Raw genomic sequence first — 21,675 nt, forward strand, 5'->3', positions numbered from 1 at the left:
TGCGCTCCAGTCTCACAGTGAGACGTGAAAACATGACAATTTTTTTCGAAGGTGAGTTAGCCATTAAATGAGCCATGGCTGACAGCGTTTCCTTTTCCATTTTTCTGCTTGGGCTCCCTCACTATTAAACTTGTGTTCATCGCAAAACGACAGATTCAGTAAGCAGACCCCATGACTCCTATGAATCAGCACTTACATCTGTACGTGTCCTGTGAGTGGGACTAATAATAAACCTTCAGTATGGCTTATCACACTGGAGATCATGTTTAATACTCAACTTGTTCACCTGTTTATTGTACCGTCAGAACATTGCAAAAGCTAAATCCATCATTGAATACAACTACCCAGGATTGAAAAGGATTTCTATCTCTGCTCATTGACACCAGTCCCAAGAGATACCATCCCATTTCATTTTCTTCAGATAGTGAATGCCTGATACTCTTATACAAACACAATGGAAAGTATAGTTAGACAGACATGGCTTCTTTCCACTGGAGTTTAGAAGAATGAGGGGTGACTTGATTGAAGGATATAAGATCCTGAACAGTATTGACAAGGTACATGTGGATAGGGTGTTCCAGAACTGGAAGGCACTGATTTAAAATTACAGGTTGTTCTTTTAGATCTGAGATGAGGGGAACATTTTTTTTCTCTCAGAGGGCAGTGCGACTGTGGAGCTCTCGGCTTCAGAAGGTGCTGGAGGTGAGGGGTCACTGAATATTTTTAGGGTGCTGGTAGGTATATTCTTGTTAGACAAAGGAATCATCGGTTATTGAGGGTGGATGGGAATGTGAAAGACAAACAGATCAGCCAAGATCTTATTGAATGGCGGGGCAGGCTTGAGGGCAGAAGAGGCCTACTTCTGCTCCTGTTTTGTTTGTTCGTACAAACTTCCATCATTTGTGGGAGTTCCATTCCCGCGAAGTCTTGCCAAGGGTGAAATCGCAAATGGTGAATGTTTGGAATGTGAACTTTCTGCATGGAAAGACATTGGAAAGGCAAGAGTTTAACAGTCTAACAGTTTAACGTGAAAGTCTAAATCATGGATGAACAAGGTTTCGGGGCCGCAAATAGCAATTTGGCGTATGAACACATTCACACGGCTAAACAGATTCACAACTGATGGCGTCGCGAATGTTGGGAGTTGGCTGTACCCCTGACTTGTGATTTCTGAAGTGTGTTTGTCCACAATTCTTTAGATTAATGCTTCAACTCAACACCTAGGTCTCCATGGTTAGTAGCAGATCGTGGGTTAAGCCCAAAAGAACCATTCCAAGATGATGGCTAAATGACCACAGAGAGGACATGGAATAAACTTAGCAATTGATCACTCAAACCCCTACAACAGTAGTGTCACAAACAAAAATAAATTGCAACTTGGAAATAAAAACTGGGAGAAACAGGTCCATTAGCATTTGCCAAGAGTAATGACAGGTTAATACTTTGAGTATTGGAATAAAATCTGAAAGATAATTATGAAGATGACAACAATTGCAGAAAGAAAGTTGGTGAATGAATTAATCAACAAATTGTAGGAATCTGATGAATGGTGGAAACTCCTGAAGCAATAGAAAGATATTAAAATAATTTGCTAGTAGCTTAGGCCAAAAAGAGCCAACAGAGATGGGAAAAGTCAAGATGAAGGATTTGGAAAAGACACAAATCTGAATTGGGAGCACAGAATCAGGAAGAAACATTAATTCTAACAATCCTAAAGAGAAAATGAATATGGACGCTAGTGTCGTGTGTATAGGCTCCCTTCCCCAACAGAATCACATTCTGATGACCAATTAATACTTCAAATCTTAATAAAGCTAACATTCAGCCCACAGGGCAGATTACTTATTGTTTCTAGAGATTGTTTTTGTCACGGTTGGAATACATAGGAGGCTAAATACAGAGATCGGAACTCTACCATCTCGCCCGCCACGTAATCGACGCAGGCGAGAGTCTAACAACGGAAATCTCCATTAACCTCGGGCAGGAATTTCTGGTCTTGCCCAAATGAGGCTGTAAAATCCCGTTTAGAGTGTGAATGGGAAGTGGGGTTAAAATAATGAGTCTGAGGAAGATCGGGCCTGCTCCTGGAGGGTTGTGGGCACAGCACTTGTCAAATCTACTCCTTGAGCAGAGAAGACAGTAAACGTAATCAGAGGAAGTTTTCTCAAAGGGGAAGAGTGTTTGACTCTGCGCTATATTGTGAAGAACATGAATGACTTGATGTTTCATCTGGAATGGAAAATGAAAGCTGGGATGGTGAAAGAATGAAAAACTATTTCTTGGGAGGATCAAACTCTCCATAAAGCAAAGAGGAGGAAGGAAGGACATCTTTGATTCATGCTGTAGGTGATGGAAATTTGGACAGATAATCTGAGTGAATAAAGACGTTGGTGGGATGGAAGATTGTCAAAGTATAGAAACTAGCAACAAGAGTAGACCATTCAGCCCTTTTTAACCTGCTCCGCCATTCAATATGATCATGACTGATCCTTGATGTCAGTGAGATGAGGTGGCTGGATATCGTACTTGGGGCGAATGGGATTGATCAAAGGTTATGGGGAGAAAGCAAGATTAGGCTACTGAGTTGGATGATCAGCCATGATCGTAATGAAAGGTGGAGCAGGTTTGAAGGGCCAAATGTCTTCCTCCTGCTCCTTTCTTCTATGTTTCTATGAAAGGATAGACACTGAAAATCATACTAGTGTGTCCAAATATCCTACTGACCATGATTGAGAAGAAACCTAGGACGAGAAAAGGAATAATTTCAGAAGTTTTGGTTTGAAATCAGGGATAAAGAAATGTGTGAACTAAATAATATTTGGAAGAAATTGTATGCAAAGAAGTGTAAGCTAAATTTTGAGAGTTGAATGTCAAAAATGTCAAAAACTTAAACTTAATGAATAGACTTAAACAATTACAGCAGTATCTGGAGTCTATCCTGTTCAGGTGAGAACATAGAAGGACATTATGAAAAAGCGCTGATGAAGGCTTGAGGACTCGAGAACATCAAAGCAGCAGGGGCCAACAGATAAATTTTGGAATTATGTAGACAGAGAATGGACAAAGCTATGGTGGAAGAAATTTGTTTTGGTAGAACAAAGAAAAAGTGGAAATAATTGGTCTAGTGCGCTGGTCTTGTTTAGGGATTAGATATGAATGAGATGTATGGGGTTGGAAAGCTGAACTTGAGGCAATAGGGAAACAATCCAAGAAAATAGTCACAAAGGAATGGCAGACTGGTGTTTCATGGTGGGATCACAGTTGTGAAGAATTCATTCATCTCTTTTGCCTATATATAAAAAAACTTCATAACCACCCGAGTGTCTTATGAATTTCAAATATGGTGAGACACAATTCAGAAAATCAATAGGACTTGCTCTGTTTGGTGATCAAATGTCTCTTTAATAGCTAATTGCAAATAGCAGATAAATTAAACTAATGGGGCAATTGTAGTAATTAGCACTCTAATGGGAATTGGAGAATTAGTGCATAAGGTACAAAAGCATTATGTGTATGTAAATGAATACCTGCATTTATACTTCCATTATTGAAGTATAAAATAATTTTTTTACATCAAATCCAAAAATGGTACCTTGTTTGTTGCTTATAATTCTGAATTCTGTTACAGACATCACAGGGTTAATTTAAGCTGCATTAATTTCTCCTCTCACTACTCATCTGGAAACAGAAAATGATATGATTTGTTTCATTCTTTGTAAGCTGTGGCATATTTCCCAACCGCTTGGTTGGGAATAGGATGGTGGTGGCACAGTGGTACAGTGGTTAGCAATGCTGCCTCACAGTGCCAGGGACTCAGGTTTGATTCTGACCTGGGATGACTGCCTATGTGGAGTTTGAATGTTCTCCCCATATCTGCGTGGGTTTCCTCCAGGTGCTCCAGTTTCCTCCTACGGTCCAAAGATGTGCTGGTTAGGTGCATTGGCAGTGCTAAATTCCCCCTCAGTATACCCGAACAGGCGCTAGAGTGTGGTGATTCAGGGATTTTCATTACAGTGTTAATGTAAGCTGACTTGTGACTAATAAATAAACTTTACTTTGTAAAGGTATGGGGTTATGAGGATAGGGTGGAGGGGAGGGTCTCGGTGTTCTTTAGAAAGATCAGTGCAGATCTGCTCAGCTGAATGGCCTCTTTCTGCACTGTAAGAATTCAATGATTTTGGTGCAATCCAATTTTCTGTTAATAAACCCACAGCAATTCGAAATAGGATGAACTCAAAGGATTAGTTTATTTGCACACATTCAAAACATGAAAGAGGGTTCACAACATTCCCCTTGCTTTCAGATATTATAAAAGGAATAGAGAAAAGTAAGATTTACAGGGCCAAGACAAAAGAGAAAAGAAATATTTTTTTCACATGGATTCCAGAGTTTATGTTCAACTTAAACATTAAATATTCACTTTCACCTACATGCCTAACTTTTTCTGGAATATTTAGTGGATAAGTAAAGGAACTTTATGTCCTTATATGGATTTTATTAGTCGGTGTTTCTTCACAGAGGTCAGTGGATTCAAAACTAATGCTGTATTATTCACTTTCCCAGTGATATTGACTTCATACAATGAGATAGGCATACGGAGATGGATCAGTCTTGATAGGTAATGGCAGAGGACTTCTAATAGAAGCAATGTAGATGGAGGGTCAGGGGTCCAACCATGGACCAAAACATTTCTATGAGGCCGTCAGTTAGATGGGTATCAGTGGACAGAGTTTTGCAGTTCAGCAAGGCAATATTACTGGTTCCACAAGCCAGAGCTCCACGTCACATGACTTCCACCTCTCCACACTGTCTTTGACAAGGGATGTATACCCCTCTTCTAGGTCTCCAAGATTATCCGTCCCAACGATTAAGAATTGAAGAAAGGTTGAGGGCCTTTTGTTTTAGCAGTTGAGCAGAAACCTGTTGACCAGCTTGGGTTATGAAATACTGTATAGCTCTCTTTGAATTTCAGTAGCCCACAGAGGATCAGCCATTAGTGGTTCCCCAGCGATAATGAGGTGTGAGTTTCCCTGATACAGCCAGGCAGCTCCTTTTCTTTAGTGGTCACAGACAGATGTAGATTCAACCATTTTAAGGATCTTTTGTTCATTTTGTTTTAAATTTAGAAATAGCCATAAGAATATCTACATTTTATGAAAATGTACAATGTGAGTTCTTAATCCTTTGCAATTGTAACAGTGAAAGCCAGTGGTGGGCAACCTAGGCTGGAGAGTGGGCTGCATGAGTGACCCTCCTTCACCTGAGTTGGCCACAAGATTGAAGTCAGCCTCGTTCATTAACCATGATCTCGAGAATACACACTGAATATTTCATAACAAGTTATACAAAATGCTTAATTATTCATATCTTAGTAGAACTATCATCAGCTTCAAATGATGAAAACAAAAGAGGTATTAACGTTTTGGATGCAGAGGGAGCGGGCGGCTCTCACTGTCAATGTTGTGAGCAATCAGCACCCATCTCACTTCATTAGCTCTTATTTTACGTGCGAATCACTTCAGTCACACCGGGAGGGAAAACCTAGGTGGATGAAGACCAGTGGAAATTGGCAACTCTGCACGTAGGCAACGGTCAACAAAATGCCTGTGGGCCGCACTCCAAATCCAGATAGGCTGCAGGTTGCCCACCACCAGTGTAGATGTAACATAAGAATTAATATGGAAGAATATCCTACTAATATATTGATCTGCTGAACATTTTGTCCCAGGCCGATGCATTCAGGTGAAATGATATGGATTCCACAGTGTAGGATGAGCCTTAAAACCTGACCCCTTCAATGTGACTCCAAATGGCCACGACTTGCATTTATATAGCACCTTAAAGTTAAAGTTTATTCATTAGTCGCAAGTAAGGCTTACGTTAACACTGCAATGAAATTACGGTGAAAATCCCCTAGTTGCTACACTCCGTCGTCTGTTCGGGTCAATGTACCTAGACAGCTGGTCTTTCAGAATAACAATATAGCAAACTCAATATAGCAAAACATCACAACAGCCTTACAGAGATTTGATGGCAAACCTCATAAAGCGCCATCACAACAAGTGGTCAAAAGTTTTGTCAAGATTCTAAGGACAGTCTTAAGAGAGGGTGGGAGGTTTAGGGAGGGGGTTAGTCAATGAGTCATAGAGTCTACAGCTGGAAACAGGCCCTTTGGCCCAACTTGTTCATGCCACCCTTTTTTATTAACGACTAAGCTAGTCCCAATTGCCCACATTTGGCCTATATCCCTCTATACCCATCTTACCCCTGTAACCATCAGAGCTTCAGCCCCTGGCAGCTGAAACCACGGCCTCCAATGGTGGAGGGATTCAAACTGGGGATGGTCAAGAGGTCAAAACTGGAGGAGTGCTGATATCTCACACAGTTGTGGGGAGGGGAGGGTAACTTACAGAGATAGAGAGGGGTGAGGCTATGGAGGATTTAAAAATTGAAGCATTGCCTAAGTGAGAGTCAAAGGGTGGGATTTTCCGGCCACGCTTGACCTGAAAGTGGGAAATCCTGCCCACGGTCAATAGTCCTTTTCGTGATCTGCGCCACTCGCCCGCTATAGTTCCTGTGGTTGGGCAGAACGGGACAATTCACCCCAAAGTGAGCACGGGTGATGGAGCAGTGGGAATTAATGCGAGTCGGGATATGGGCAGCACTGTTATGGGTCAGGTTTAAGTATAAACTCACAGGAGATAAGCGGAAGTAAGGAAAGTAGAAGAAGGGAGTCCAAATCCTGCGTACTTTCTTTTAATAGTTAAAATAGGTAAATAGTTTAAGTCGCATTGCGACTTCCCAATCCGCATTCCAGTTATCTGCTTTTCTGATTGTCTGCCAGAAGTTTTGTGGGACACAGCTTAGCACTGCGCCACCACACAGAGCGTACCATCAATCTCCTCCTGCCTGACCTATTTTATTTCCTGGTCTGAGTGTTTTCCATGATGTGGATTTGCTTTTGAATGATTTTATTTGAATGCTGCTGACCTCATTGGAGACAAACCTGTTTGGAGGAGATGCTGAACACAGCAGCGGCAGAGAGCTGAGTAATCATTTACCTGGAGTGCGTCCGTGGCATTTGCCATTTTAACTACGTTTGCTCATTCACCTCCCACACGCTCATCTGCTTACTAATCAGTCGAAGACATGTTGATATCATTATTCAAATTCGAAAAACAGAAATTCCAAATGTTAAACGGCAAAACAAAATCCAGGAAGGAATTTGAAAAAAAATTAACTGATCCTTGGCGGTGGTGCATTACGGTTCATTCCGGGAGTCCGAGTTGCCGTGGCAACACGTACTTTGAATGAAAATATTTGTAGGTTGATACTCAACCTGTTAGGAGGTCCTGTGGCGCAGTGGGTAGCATTCTTTGCTCTGAGCTAGAAGCTTCGAGTCCCACCCTGAGGTAGGCACATTCATAACGCAGCCAAACAGGTTGGATAAAGTTCATTTATTAGCGTCACAAGTAGGCTTACATTAATATTGCAGGGAAGTTATGGTGAAAATCCCCCAGTTGCCACACTCCAGCACCAGTTCGGGTACACTGAGGGAGAATTTAGCATGGCCAATGCACCTAACTGGCACATCTTTGGACTGTGGGAGGAAATTGGAGCATCCAGAGTAAACTCACACAGACATAGGGAGAGGGTGCAGACAGTGACCCAAGCGGGGAATCGAACCTGGGCCCCCTGGCGCTGTGAGGCAGCAGTGCCAACCACTGTGCTGCCCTAATTGTCCACTCATAATTATGCTTGAATAAGTGGTTTGTTAAGCCATTTCAAAGAGCATTTTAAGATCATCCTGGTCATCATTCGATGTTAATTCCAAGACTTTCATTGATATTCAATTCCCACTGTGGTGGGATTCAAACCCAGGTCTTCGGAGCATTACCCTGGGTCGTTGACTTACTAGCCCCGTAACAATACCACTGTGCCACTACCTTAATCATATGATGTGGATAGAATGGTGGAACCTCCACCATCACTACCTCTAGCTCTACGGATGTGAAAGTGCATGTTGCCACAGCAACTCAGACTCCCTGAGTGAACTGTAACACAGCACCACACTTAATCTATTTCAGGATATTATAAACGCATCTTCATTGGCCATCAAACCCTGGGATGGGGCTCAAACCCCAAGCTTCTATCCTCTGTAACATCCATTTTGATAGTTTTTTTGAAGGGACTTTGCTTTATCTAATACATTTAATTCAATCACCACAGTGCTGGTCTCATATTTAATATGTTGCAATGTGGCATTGGCAATGAATTCACCTTTACCATGTAACTGCAATGCTGTTCCCTGCCAGGTACATCCCAGAGGGTGGCAGAGGAAGCAGCGGGGATTGTCCTTGAGCACTGTTTAGTGACTGGGTTAAGTGCTTAATTCTTTGAGGTGATTTTGGCAGATGCTGTCCCTTCCTGAATGAGGTTGCAGACCATGAGGCCAGATTCTAAATAAGGCGAATATAAAAATGCCTGTATTCATATAAAGCAACTTCCCACAGTGACCTGTATCCAACATCCCAAATTGCTTTGCAGCTAATGAAGAACTTTTAAAATGTAGTCATTATTGTCTAGTAGGAAACATGGTAGCCGATTTACACACAGCAAACTCCGACAAAGAGCAATGCAATGGTAAGCCAGAGGGAGGAGTACTGGTCAGGGCAAAGGGATAACCCAACTAGAATAACCCAATTTTAACTTTTAGTCCAACCACAATAAGATTGAGAAAATGAGGAGGGTGTGGGGTAGGGTGTTTGAGTTTGGGTGTGGGTGTAATATTGTTAGTTAGTAAAGTAAAGTTTATTTATTAGCCACAAGTAAGGCTTATATTAACATTACAATGAAGTCACTGTAAAATTCTCTGGCGCCTTTTCGGGTCAATGCACCTAACCAGCACATCTTTCAGAGTGTGGGAGGAAACCAGAGCACCCGGAGGAAACCCATGAAGACATGGGGAGAACATGCAAAGTCCACACTGGCAGTGGCCCAAGCCAGGAATCAAACCTGGGTCCCTGGCGCTGTGAGGCAGCAGTGCTAACCACTGTGCCACCGTGATGCCCTATATCCATCAGCGCATATGAAATTGGACAGGGTATGTTGTGGGCAAATGTGGCTGAATTGCCAGCTCACCCGCAGCAATTTTACAGCCATTGGGCTGCTAATCGATTCAAGGCCACCCCAACAGAGAGGAAATATTGCCTCTGAGAGCTGCGTTAGCCAGCTCACATGTCCCAGTCTGTCACCACCAGGAGCAGTAGCCACTCAGGCAGTCCTGAAGAAGGCACACTTATGGAGCCTGAATGTAAAGTTAAGTCCAGGGTTTCGCTGGAACCAGGCTGGAGGAACCCTGGCGAGTGAGTAAGGTTAGAATGGAGGGGAGAGAACAGGCCTGAGGACCTCCAAAATGGAGGCAGTCCCATCCACCCATCCTCCAACCAAATAACTGCCTCCTGCCTTGCTTGTTCACTCATCCACCTGCCTATTTGAAGCCCGGTTACGAAATTGGTTCACAAATGAAAGCAGCAGGTGTTGTATGATGGCAAAAGGGGTGAAATAAAATTGCTAAGCCACTGGTAGCACATTGTGGGACATTCTTAACTGGTCTTTTTCTTTCCCTCCCTGCCAGTTTCACATCTACCTCTGCTGTGATGAGTTTTTCCAGTTCTCCTGTATAGTATTATTGATGTACAGCGAATTAAGCATGATTTCCAGCTTTTGTGTATAACCATACAGTCACACTCAATAACAAAAATGTCAAGATTCACGATAAACCAACGAGACCTGTGTTTTTCTCATGAAATTGAACATCATGGCGCAATAATATTCCATTCCAATTATCTTTCCACTATTAGTGATGCACTAAGTCAGTTTCCGTTGTTAGTAATTCCCGGAATAGGTCATCAGTCTGTTTTTTTTATATATTCATTCGTGGGACATAGGCATCGCTGGCTTGCTCAGTATTTATTGCCCATCCCTAGTTGCCCTTGAGAAGGTGGTGGTGAACTGCCTTCTTGAATCACTGCAGTGCGCTTGCTGTGGGTTGACGCACAATGCCATCCGGGAGGAAATTCAAGCTATGAGTTGAAACTATAAGCCAGGGGATGATAGCTTGAGGTGGGGAGGTGGGGGCACTTCACATCAAGTGTGACAGACCAGGAGTCTCTCCTGCTGTCCCCACCAGCCATAGGCCAGTTGGAAGGATTTGCAGGTTGACACACTCAACAGGTGGGACTCCCTGGCCACACTCGCCCCCAAAACTGGAGAATCCTGCCCGAGGTCAATAGCCCTTTCCGTGGTCCACTCCCCATCCACTATGATTCTTGCGGCAGGCGGAACGGGAGAATTCCTCCCAACATGTTTGACTGCATTATGAACGCATCTTCCTTGGCCATCAAATCCTGGGATGGGACTCGAACCTGGAACTTCTGTCTCAGAGTCAGGGATGCTACCCACAAGATCTCCCACATTGAAATGGGTGCTCATTAGTTAGCCAGCCGGGTGATTTTAGTGACATTGTCGTGAATATTTCTTGATCGAGAATTTCAAATTGGTCTCTTCTTTTTTGAATTTGCAGACAGCAATTTTATCCTTGCGAATGCTCAAGTGTACCAGGGCTTTCCCATTGTCTACTGCTCGGATGGGTTCTGTGACCTCACTGGCTATGCCCGCACTGAAGTTATGCAGAAGAACTGTGGGTGCCAATTCCTACATGGAGCAGAGACGAACGACCAGGTTTCCGTACAGATCGATAAAGCGCTCGACAGCAAGCGAGAGTTCCAAGGAGAAGTACAGTTCTACAAGAAATCTGGTAAAATGTTTCGTGTTGGCGAGCGTTGTGCACTCATTCACTCTCATTTCACAGCTTGTGATAAACTCAGACTGCCTTTGGTTTCAGATATCCTACATTTTGTTAACTCACCAAAATCGTTTGTAAAGGCAGCACTCACCGAGGCTAGGGTTGCCAACCCTTCAGGATTATGCTGGAGTCACCAGGAATTGAACATCCATTTCCAGGACATGCGCGACCTGGAGAAAAATCATCGGGACATTAAAAGAAGCTTTTATTAAAATCATTTTCTTTGAAAATTCTTCTTTGCCAGATACAAAAATTGCTAAGGGGAAGGGGGGTGGGGAATGAAAGTGTTTGGCTAGCAGTCAAACATCACCCCAATTGGGCAATGAGTTTTTTTTTAATTTTTAATTGGCATGGGAGGGTATTGCATCACAAGGACGGATGTGTTGGCCAACTAATGGCTAGAGGGAATCTCCAGGAATGCATTTAAACACAGTTGGCAACTCTAGGACAATATACAGCTCAATTTATGAGAGTATAATGCAAGGTGTAACACATTTGGTCTAACCAGTATGGCCAGTGCAAAGAAAGCTTTTATTGGCATCTATGTTTCAGACCTTCAGATATATATATATCTTGCTGGAAAATGCCACTTTTGCCTCATGTTTCGAATATACTCAGACAACCTTTGCCTGGGATGACAACTGCTGTCATTTGAGGAGGGTCCCCTGGATAAACCAGATAATCCTTTTTGCACTTACTCTCTTCACCAAAGCTGCTTGGAGCAGTGTTGCTCAATCATTTGCCCATTTTTGTTTTGTTAGGTCTTTTATTTTGGACCATCACATTGATGAAGCAATGGCCTAGTGGTATTATCGCTAGACTATTAATCCAGAACCTCAGCTAATGTTCTGCGGAACCGGGTTCAAATCCTGCCATGGTAGTTGGTGGAATTTGAATTCAATAAAAAATATCTGGAATTAAGAATCTACTGATGACCATGAAGTCATTGTCGATGGTCAGAATAAACCCATCTGGTTTACTAATACCCTTTAGTAAGGAAATCTGCCTCCCTTACCTGATCTGGCCTACATGTGACTTCAAAGCTACAGCAATGTGGTTGACTCTCAACTGTCCTCCAAAGATACCTAAGGATGGGCAATAAATGCTGGCCAGCCAGTGACACCCATGTCCCATGAATGAATAAAGAAGAAATATGTTCCCACTGTTCTCATCCCCAAACAATCTCTCTATAGCTCAAAATTGGTGTAAAGCATGTTTTGAGCATTTCACTGAACCATAGAGAAGTCTTGGTGCCAAAAGAGCCCATTTGGCACTTTCAGAAAATCCTTCTGACATTTTCATCACTATACGTAGACACTTCCATACAATCGGTTGCAGCTTTTTAACGGCTGCATTCTGATACCTATCTGTGAGGCTCTCATTATCCAGCTCCCTGTACGAGACTCCAACAGTGTCAGCATTGAATTTATTATGGAGTGGAAATTCCCCAAGAAATTGCAAAGTGTCAGATTCTGACTGAAAACCGTTTCTCCTCAAAGAAACAGGCAGGTTTTCTCTCCAGATCAACTGACACTTTGTCAAAAAAAAAGTGAGGTATGTTTTGCACCATCATTCCTGAGGATTTGTTTGATTTGATTATTACATTATTGTCACATGGATTAGTATACAGTGAAAAGTATTGTTTCTTGCGCACCATACAGACAAAACATACCGTTCATAGAGAAGGAAATGAGAGAGTGCAGAATGTAGTGTTACGGTCATAGCTAGGGTCTAGAGAAAGATCAGCTTGATGCAAGGTAAATCCATTCAAAAGTTGACAGCAGCAGGAAAGAAGCTGTTCTTGAGTCAGTTGGTACATAACCTCAGAATTCTATATCTTTTTCCTGAAGGAAGAAGGTGGAAGAGAGAACGTCCGGGGTGTGTGGGGTCCTTAATTATGCTGGCTGCTTTGCCGAGGCAGTGGGAAGTGTAGACAGAGTCAATGGATGGGAGGTAGTGACTAAATCTAACTCTACAAATTGAAGTTAAATACTTCCACCCCCATCATTGCCGGCATCGAGGCATCAGAGCCCTCTCCCCCACCCCAGCATCCCCTCCCTTGCCCCCACGCCGTCGCCACCCTGCCACCGTATAATGGGAAGACTCCAATAGAGTTTCCTAGTGGCCTTGCCCAAGGCCCTGCCCTAATAGTGCCAATCTGGTAAGTGCAAACTTGGCACTGCCCAGGAGCCAGGAGACTGCGCCCAGCCGTTTCTCTCACCATAGAATCCCTACAGTGTAGAAGGAGGCCATTTAGCCCATTGAATCTGCACTGACTCTCCAATAGTGCACCCCACCAAGCCCTTCCGTCTGCCTTATGTCTATAACCCTCTGCCATTTACCCTGGCAAATCCACCTAACCTGCACATCTTTGGACTGCAGGAGGAAACTGGAGCACCCGGAGGAAACCCATGCAGACATGAGGAGAAAGTACAAAATCCACACTGACAATTGCCTGAGGCTGGAATTGAACCCGGGTCCCTGGCGCTGTGAGGCAGCAGTGCTAACCACTGTGCCACCCTGTGGCGTCGCCACCACTTGCGGCTATACTCATTTCCAAGCCCTCGGCACACTCACCACAACTGATCTGCATTTTAGGAAGCCTGTAGTGATGCTGGAAATTGGAAATGTTTTAGCAAACACTGAATGGGTTAGGTGGAGATCTGTAGCGGGAAAGTGTTAACATTTCAGACTGATGGCTTTTTGTCAGAAGATCTGCTATGCATTTCCAACATGTACCATTTATATTATTTACTTAACGGGACCATTAGTTTATCCATTTTCTCTAATGGACTAAGTTTGGTCACAATTTAGCGATGGAATGCAAACTGGTCTGCACTTACAGTACTTTCTTTTAACAGGAAGACACCATTTCAGTTTATTTCATTTATTCCTTTACATTGTACACATTCAGTGTAAAAAATACTGGGATGCAGCAAATTGTTTAGTGGTTTCACGCTGGGAAACATTTGAGACTTTGAGCCTCGCGGTTACTTCCAATTTATCAGCTGGAGAAAGGATGGCTTCCTTTTGGAGGAGCTGTAATCATTAATCACTGCAACAGAACCAGAGCGAGTTTCTGCTCCAGCTTGCTGCCAGAGAGGTTTGTGCAGCGCTAAAACACCGATAAACTCTCAGTAATACAAAACTCGAGCATTTGTATTTCTTGAGGCATTTTCACACCTAAACAGAAGCAGTCTCTACATTGATCGCCAAGAGACTTTCAATGTCTAATAAAGTGAAAAAGGCTCTGAACCAGCACTGAATCACTTACTGTACCGGACAATGTTCATTCCTAGACAAACAGCTTATTTAAAAAAAGCTCATTACATTGATTGGCAAAAGGAACTCTGGCGAGGGAACATTACATTTAATTCAATGAATTAATTCAGATTTTTGCACCTCATTCAAACGTTTTATTCGTTCAGCAAGATAGCTGTCATCAGGGAAAAATAGAAAAGGGACTTAGAGTCATAGAGGTTTACAGCCTGGAAACAGGCCCGTTGGTCCAACTTGTCCATGCCACCCAGTTTTCACCACTAAGCTAGTCCCAATTGCCCGTATCCCATGCCACCCAGTTTTCACCACTAAGCTAGTCCCAATTGCCCGTATCCCTTTATTCCCATCTTACCTGATTAACTGCCTAAATGCTTTTTAGAAGATAAATTTGTACCCGCCTCTATTACTATCTCTAACAGCTCATTCCAAACACTCACCATTCTCTGTTGTGAAAAAATTTGCCTCTCTGGACCCTTTGGTATCTCTCCTCTCTCACCTTAAACTAATGCCTTCAAGTTTCAGACTTCCCTACCTTTGCGAAAAGGTGTTAATTATCTGGCTTATCTATATCCCTCATTATTTTATAAACCTCTATAAGATCATCCCAAAGCCTCCTACGCTTAGGGGTGATCTTACCCCCTAATCTCATTCAGATATTTATGCCGTTATTCCTTAACTGTCATGATTTTTGATTCAGTAATTCCCTGCGTTAAAACAACCATCCACAGAGAAAATTTTATCCTGAAATCTTTCCCAAAGCTGGCACTGGCAGTTTGAACTGACGGTCCTTCCTTACGGACTTGGCAACCAGAGGAAATTTTCTTTTCCTGTTCAAAATTTCAGCCAACTTCATCGTTTCAAATCCCTCTTTTTAAAGTTTTCTTTTGGCTTTCTTTGCCCCTTTGGAAATAGTCCCCGTATCGACTGGACAGCCAGAGGCAACTGCTGGGCACTTAAGGAACACAGTAAGAAGTCTCACAACACCAGGTTAAAGTCCAACAGGTTTATTTGTAGCAAATACCACCAGCTTTTGGAACTGGCTGTTCCTTCGATGGGAGTACTGATAAAGGAACAGCCAGTTCCGAAAGCTAATGGTGTTTGCTACAAATAAACCTGTTGGACTTTAACCTGGTGCTGTGAGACTTCTTACTGTGTTTACCCCAGTCCAACGTCAGCATCTCCACATCACTTAAGGAACAGTCAGTAGAATTCAGATAGACCACCAGGAATGTTGTTGCTGTGGGCCTTGCAATCGGGGGAGGGGAGGAGGCCTTTGGCAGGAGAATCCTCCACTTCTTGGTCCAATGTAAAGTCAGAATAGCGGACCCCTCTACCCCCCTGGCTGCGTCTCCTCCTCTTCCTAAGTTGGCGTGCTGGGAAAGCCACAAAGTCTTCCCCACGCAAAACTCTGGTTAAAATAGCCCTGCTGACATTATTGAACCTTGAGCTGTATATTTAAAGCAGAGGCTTGCTGTTTTCCAAGGGATGTCCTATCCGCCTACACAGAAGAATAGGCTACAATAACAACCTGCAGGAAGACAGCAGGATATTGTTGGTACCAATTGAATCTGTTTAGGAAGCTGTGACACCAAGGGGGAAATCTTTTATAGGACATCGCTGATCTGAATTAAGTTGGCAATCAACTCAACATCTGGAATAACCTTTGCAGCTACACTTATGTGTTAGCTACGCTAAAACATTCAATATATTGTAATTTGGGAAGGAATATTCTTGGCAGTTTTTGTACGTGCTCCATTATTGTAAAAGACCTGGACAGATGTTTCCGCATATCCCTCAGTGAAATCACTAATTCGGAACTGTCATCTTCGGAATTTCACTACCTACTCATTGTACTCTTCTCTGCTCTTCATTTACAGGCACTGCGTTCTGGTGTCTACTTGACATTGTACCCATTAAAAATGAGAAGGGGGAAGTTGTGCTATTCCTGGTCTCCTTCAAGGATGTCACAGATACCCGAGGCAAAACACACCAGGGAGACGGGAAGGAAGGTAAAAGCAGTAATGGAGTTTGAACTTGGATAAAAGCAAATTACTACGGATTTGGAACCTGAAATCAAAAGAGAAAATGCTGGAAAATCTCAGCAGGTCTGGCAGCATCTGTAAGGGGAGAAAGGAGCTGACGTTTCGAGTCCAGATGACACATTGTCAAAGCTTTGACAAAGTCTGGACTCGAAACATCAGCTCTTTACTCTCATTACAAATGCTGCCAGACCTGCTGAGATTTTCCAGCATTTTTTCTCATGGGATTTGAAATTGATGCGACTACTTGCTCTTTCTCTGTTTTTACAGAAAGGTTTCCATATAGAATGGAATCATGAATCCCTACAGTGCAGAAGGAGGCCATTCAGCCCATCAGACCATCACCGACCACAATTCCATCCAGATCCAATCTCCATAACCCCATGTATTTACCCTGTCTTTCCCCCTGACACTAAGGGGCAATTTAGCATGGCCAGTCCAGCTAACCTGCACATCTTTGGAGTGTGGGAGGAAATTAGAGCACCTGAGGAAACCCATGCAGACACGGAGAGAACTCAAGGTCAGAATTGAACCCAGGTCCCTGGTGCTGTGTGGTACATTATCCCCATGTGTGTTTCCTCCGGGTGCTCTGGTTTCCTCCCACAGACCAAAGTTGTTCAAGTTAGGTGGATTTGCCATGGTAAATTGTCCCCTAGTGTCGAAAGATGTGTCGATTAGGTGGATTAGCCACTGTAAATGCATTCAGTTATGGGGATAGGGTAGAGTGTGGGCCTAGGTAAGATGCTTTTTTCAAAAGTTGGTGCTGACTCGATGGGCCAAATGACCTTCTTCTGCATCACAGGGGTTCTTTGGATTCTATGGAAACCTTTACAGATTGTGGTTTAATTTATGATGTGTTAATACCCATGACATAATAATGTCATTAGTCCATGTTAATATTATATCCCTCTCATGTATTATCTAGTATTTGTGTAGCCAAGTGTCTTGTTCTGTGGCTGCAAGATTCCAAATATGAATATTTTTATAAAGTTTCTTTTCTGGAAGTTTCTCTTTCAAAGGGATTTTTATTCTTTCCTACCCCAACACATTTTTAATAGTGCTACAATTAGCATCTTTAATTTACACAAAATCCTTGTACCATTTTGGATCCATCACTTCACAAATGGTGCTTACAGGTAGTGTGAACACCATAGTGCCAGATTCATTTTAATATGTGCACCATTCTATAGCAGTTTTCTCCCCTTAATGTCAATAAGTGGTGCTATGATGTGAAATGTCACTAATTAGCCATGCACTGGGAATTAAGAATAGACTCTGATAGTCTGAGGATAATGCAATATGATGGGGTGTCATGAATATAACATAACATTCTTTCTGTTTCATGACATCCTTGTGGCTTCTTTATCTTTGACTTTTGAGGGAGTGTGACTGCGCTTCAAGATAGTAGCATTTCAACATTTTGTAAGAATTTATCTATTGTGAACAGTTTAGCATGCAAAAATTAGCTCTGTTAAAGTATCAGATAAAGGAATTTGATACAAATTTTATTTGCTAATATTCTAGAATAATTTCACCCTATCAGTGCCTGGCAGTGTTTTCTATTATATAGCAGTTAAGCTTGAATAGTGCGTGAAGCTTGGTAGGGGCAGCCAAGGGTAGATTTTATTGGTTGTAATTCTTGCCGTGTCCATTCTTTCATGTGAACATTAACATAAGGAGGTGAGAAACAGGAGCAGGAATTAGCCATTTTCTCCCTCGAGCCTAAACCGCTACTCGATAAGATCATGGCTGAACTGATTGCGGCTAGATTCGTGGTGGCTAGCATTGCTGCCTCACAGCATCAGGGACCCAGGTTCGATGCTCAGTTTGGGTCGCTGTCTGTATGAAGTTTCTCCCCATGTCTGCATGGGTTTTTTCCGACTGCTCCGGTTTCCTCCCACTGTCTGAAAGATGTGCTGGTTAGGTACATTGACCCAAACAGGCACCACCCCACCCCCCACCACCACCACACCATCCACTCCCGTCTATCACTCTCACCCTCTGACTCTCTCTCTGACCCAATCTAACCATACCCCACTACTCAAAACCCCTGCCAACCTGCTGACTGACACTCAACCTGTTCTGACCCAACCTCATCACTCCACCCAGCTACCACTTGACCCAGCTGCCATCCTACCCCCTTACCCACCTTACCTCACCCACCCTGTTCCCTCGTCACCTTACCTCGCCCACTCTATCCCCTTTCACCTACCTCAAACATCCTACCACTTTATCCACTTACTTCACCCACTCTATTTCCTTACCCACTTACCCTACCCATCCTATCCCCTTACCCCACCCACCCTTCACCTTACCCACTTACCCCACCCACCCTTCCCCCTACCCACCTACCTCATCCACCCTATCACCTTATCCACTTACCTCACCCACTCTATTTCCTTACCTGCATACCCTACCCATCCTATCCCCTTACCCCCTTACCTCACCCCACCCTTTCCCTACCCACTTACCTCACTCACCCTTCCCCTCATCCAGTTACCTCATCCAGTCTACCTCACCCACTTACCTCGCTCACCCTACACCTTACCCACCTACCTCACCCACTCTACCCATTTACACAATGACCCATTCATCCATTCACTCATACACTAAGACAATGGGACATTTGAACTCTTTACTTACCAGTTCAAGGCAGCTGGAGCTGTTACAAAGAGGATATGGCTTCTGGTCTGATTCTCTCCGCTGCTCTGTCCGAGGTTTCCTCAGCTGAGGAAGTTCGGCAGGATCCTCCATTGGAAGATTGGTCAGGAAAATCGGAGGAAAGGAAGTGGTTGGTTTTTTTGTCTGATCGGGGTAGGTACAGGAGTTACGACCCTGTAGCTTGTGGGTGTCTGCTGTACATGAATAAACTTTCTCCTTTCTTACATTACAACAGATGTTTTGGCCCTGGAGGGAGTTCAACGCAGTTTTCCAAGAATGATACCTGCATTTCAGGGGTTAAATTATGAGGAGAGATTAGACAAATTAGGCCTTTATTCTCTTGAATTCAGAAGGCTGAGGGTGATCTGATAGAGATCTACAAAATATTTACAGGGAAGGACAGGGTGGATAAAGATAAAATGTTTCCAATAGTTGAAGGTTCTAGAACCAAAGGCCATGATCTAAAATTTAGGGCCAAGCGTTCAGGAGAAATGTTAGAAAACACTTCTACATGCAGAGAGTGGGAGAGGTTTGGAACTCTCTTCCTCAAATGGCAGCAGATGCTGGTTTAATTGTTAGCTTTAAATTTGAGATAAACAAAGTTTCACTGAGCAAGGGGTATTAAGGAAGATGGGCCCAGGGCAAGTACATGGAGTTAGGCCATTGATCAGTCATGAAGTTTATTGAATGGTGGAGTGGGTTCAAAGGGCTTTATACAGGTCTTCCTGTTCCTATGATGCATTTCAAAATTACATCATTGGCTATAAAGCCCAAAAATCATTTGGTGCTCACAAAAGGCTCTGTAAAAATACAATCTTTCCTTCTTTTAAAGAAGTAACCATAACTCCTATTTTGGTATCACTTGGCCTGTAGCCGGGGCCTGTATTCTGAAATTTGGATCAGTATTTGCTATCGTAAAGGTGAATTGAACTTTGCATTCTCAGCACAGGCTATAACATTAACGGACAATACATATTCCAGATCTGATGCTTTCTTTTTCAACACAATTAAAAACCGTGATTGAAGGAAGAGTACTGGAGAATATATGGGGTTTGATTTTTCTTCTTCCCCGAAATCAAAACTATTAACTTACTTAGACCTGATCTAACACTTCCCAATTGTGGTGAAGGAAAAAGCAGTTCTGATACGAAGGATTTGACTGTTAGTTTGAAATGTGAAATAACTCCTCAGAGGCCGATGTTCCTTTATTGGATTCCCTTTTTTTACAAACTCAATTCCACTTCTAAGAGTGATTTAGATACAAAATCAGCATCCAGTGTCAGTAGACATGACACTCCATATTTATATATAGGTGAGTCTCCCTGATTGGACAGGCAATCACTACCTCAATTAGGGAGCTCATACTCTAAGAGACCAACCTCATGGGCCTCATTGAGGTCATTACCATAAAATATAGACACAGAATTAGGCAATTCGGCCCATCTAATCTGCTTCACCATTTAATGATGGTTGGTATCTTTCTCAACTCCATTCTCCTGCCTTTCCCTGTAACTTTTGGTCCCCTTACCAATCAAGAACGTATCCATCCCTGTCTTAAATACACTCATTGACCTGGCCTCCACAGCCATCTGTGGCAATGACTTCCATAGATTCGCCACCCTCTGGCTGAAGAAATTCCTCCTCACCTCATTTTAAAGGGTCGTCCCTGTACTCTGGGACTGTATCTTCTGATTCTAGTCCCTCCCACTAATGGAAAAATCTTCCCCACTCTATCCAGCCTTTCCAGTATTCTGTAAGTTTCAATGAGATCCCCCCTCATCCTTCTAAACTCCATTGAGTACAGAGACTCCTCTTTGACGTTTGATAAGGCACTTATAAAATTGTGATTTGAAACAGCCCCTTAATATCTAAAAAGCTTCAATTGTGCTCTTGGAATGAGCATCAGTTATGAATACCACATTCAGATTTGTTGATGGTTTTAAACATTTCAGTCACACTGTGACATAAATATTCATGTATGCTTAGCTTTGATAATTACTCTGTTTGTACTACCTTGAGACACAGATCATAGAAAATTCATTACTGGTAAGCATATGGCAAGCTTCTCATCAATTAGCATCAAAGGACTGAGATAGGAGAAAGACAGGAGAAACTTCAGAGGGATACAAAAGGTATGAAAGGTTACAGAGAAAGTGGATTTCAAGCTAAGCAGCAACAGGAGACACTGATCAGACAAGTGAAAGGTAACTTTAGGATTGATGCCAAGAAGGTCTACACATTGATCAACATTTGCGATAGACTTCCAGGTTTAATAGTAAAATATTGAAATCATTTAAGTACATTTCAGTGTTGGTATCGAGGTCTGAGCTAGGAAGGCCAATGGCCTGTCTTGTTTGTGCACCTTGTAAACTTGTAGCTCTTCTTTAAGCTACTCCAGGCTATCTCACAAACCGAGAAAAGTACTAAAATACATTTAGGGCAGAGAATGCCTCTTTTTTCCCCCTTTGTCTCTCCGTGAAGCACATTTGTATTAACAGGGTCTCATCTTATTTTCTTTCATTCTTCCCAACAGAGGAAAAACGCAAGAACAAGAAGAATAGTGGCTCCCATTTTAGCGTTGCCCGCAGACAGGGCAGAACTGTCCTGTACCATCTAACCAGTCACCTTCAGAAACGAGACAAAAATAAAGTTACGCTGAGTAACGTGAGTATTCCCCTACTTTTTATTGTTCAATCTGTGACTATAACAAGAAGGGGGTGAACACGTCTTTTACTTTTGCCGCCATATGATGCTTGATATCGCGACTGCTCTTAACTAAAGTCATACTCGGGGGTCAGGTGTTCAAATCTCACCGTGGCAGATGGTGAG

The 21,675-nt window shown here is 42.9% G+C and overlaps 1 protein-coding gene across 1 annotated transcript in view; it reads left to right on the top strand.

The window, feature by feature from the left end:
• The window catches only part of LOC145359312 (voltage-gated delayed rectifier potassium channel KCNH4-like), a 187,060-nt gene that overhangs the window by 55,819 nt on the left and 109,566 nt on the right, over positions 1-21,675 (top strand). Inside the window, exons 2-4 of the mRNA XM_080213902.1 lie at positions 10,586-10,819; positions 16,024-16,155; positions 21,380-21,510. Coding sequence (XP_080070028.1) covers positions 10,586-10,819; positions 16,024-16,155; positions 21,380-21,510 — 497 coding nt within the window. The remainder of the gene's footprint in view (positions 1-10,585; positions 10,820-16,023; positions 16,156-21,379; positions 21,511-21,675) is intronic.

Source organism: Carcharhinus amblyrhynchos, chromosome 27 (genome assembly GCF_965287045.1).
Source record: "Carcharhinus amblyrhynchos chromosome 27, sCarAmb.v2.hapA, whole genome shotgun sequence".
In the NCBI taxonomy this organism is placed as follows: domain Eukaryota; kingdom Metazoa; phylum Chordata; class Chondrichthyes; order Carcharhiniformes; family Carcharhinidae; genus Carcharhinus; species Carcharhinus amblyrhynchos.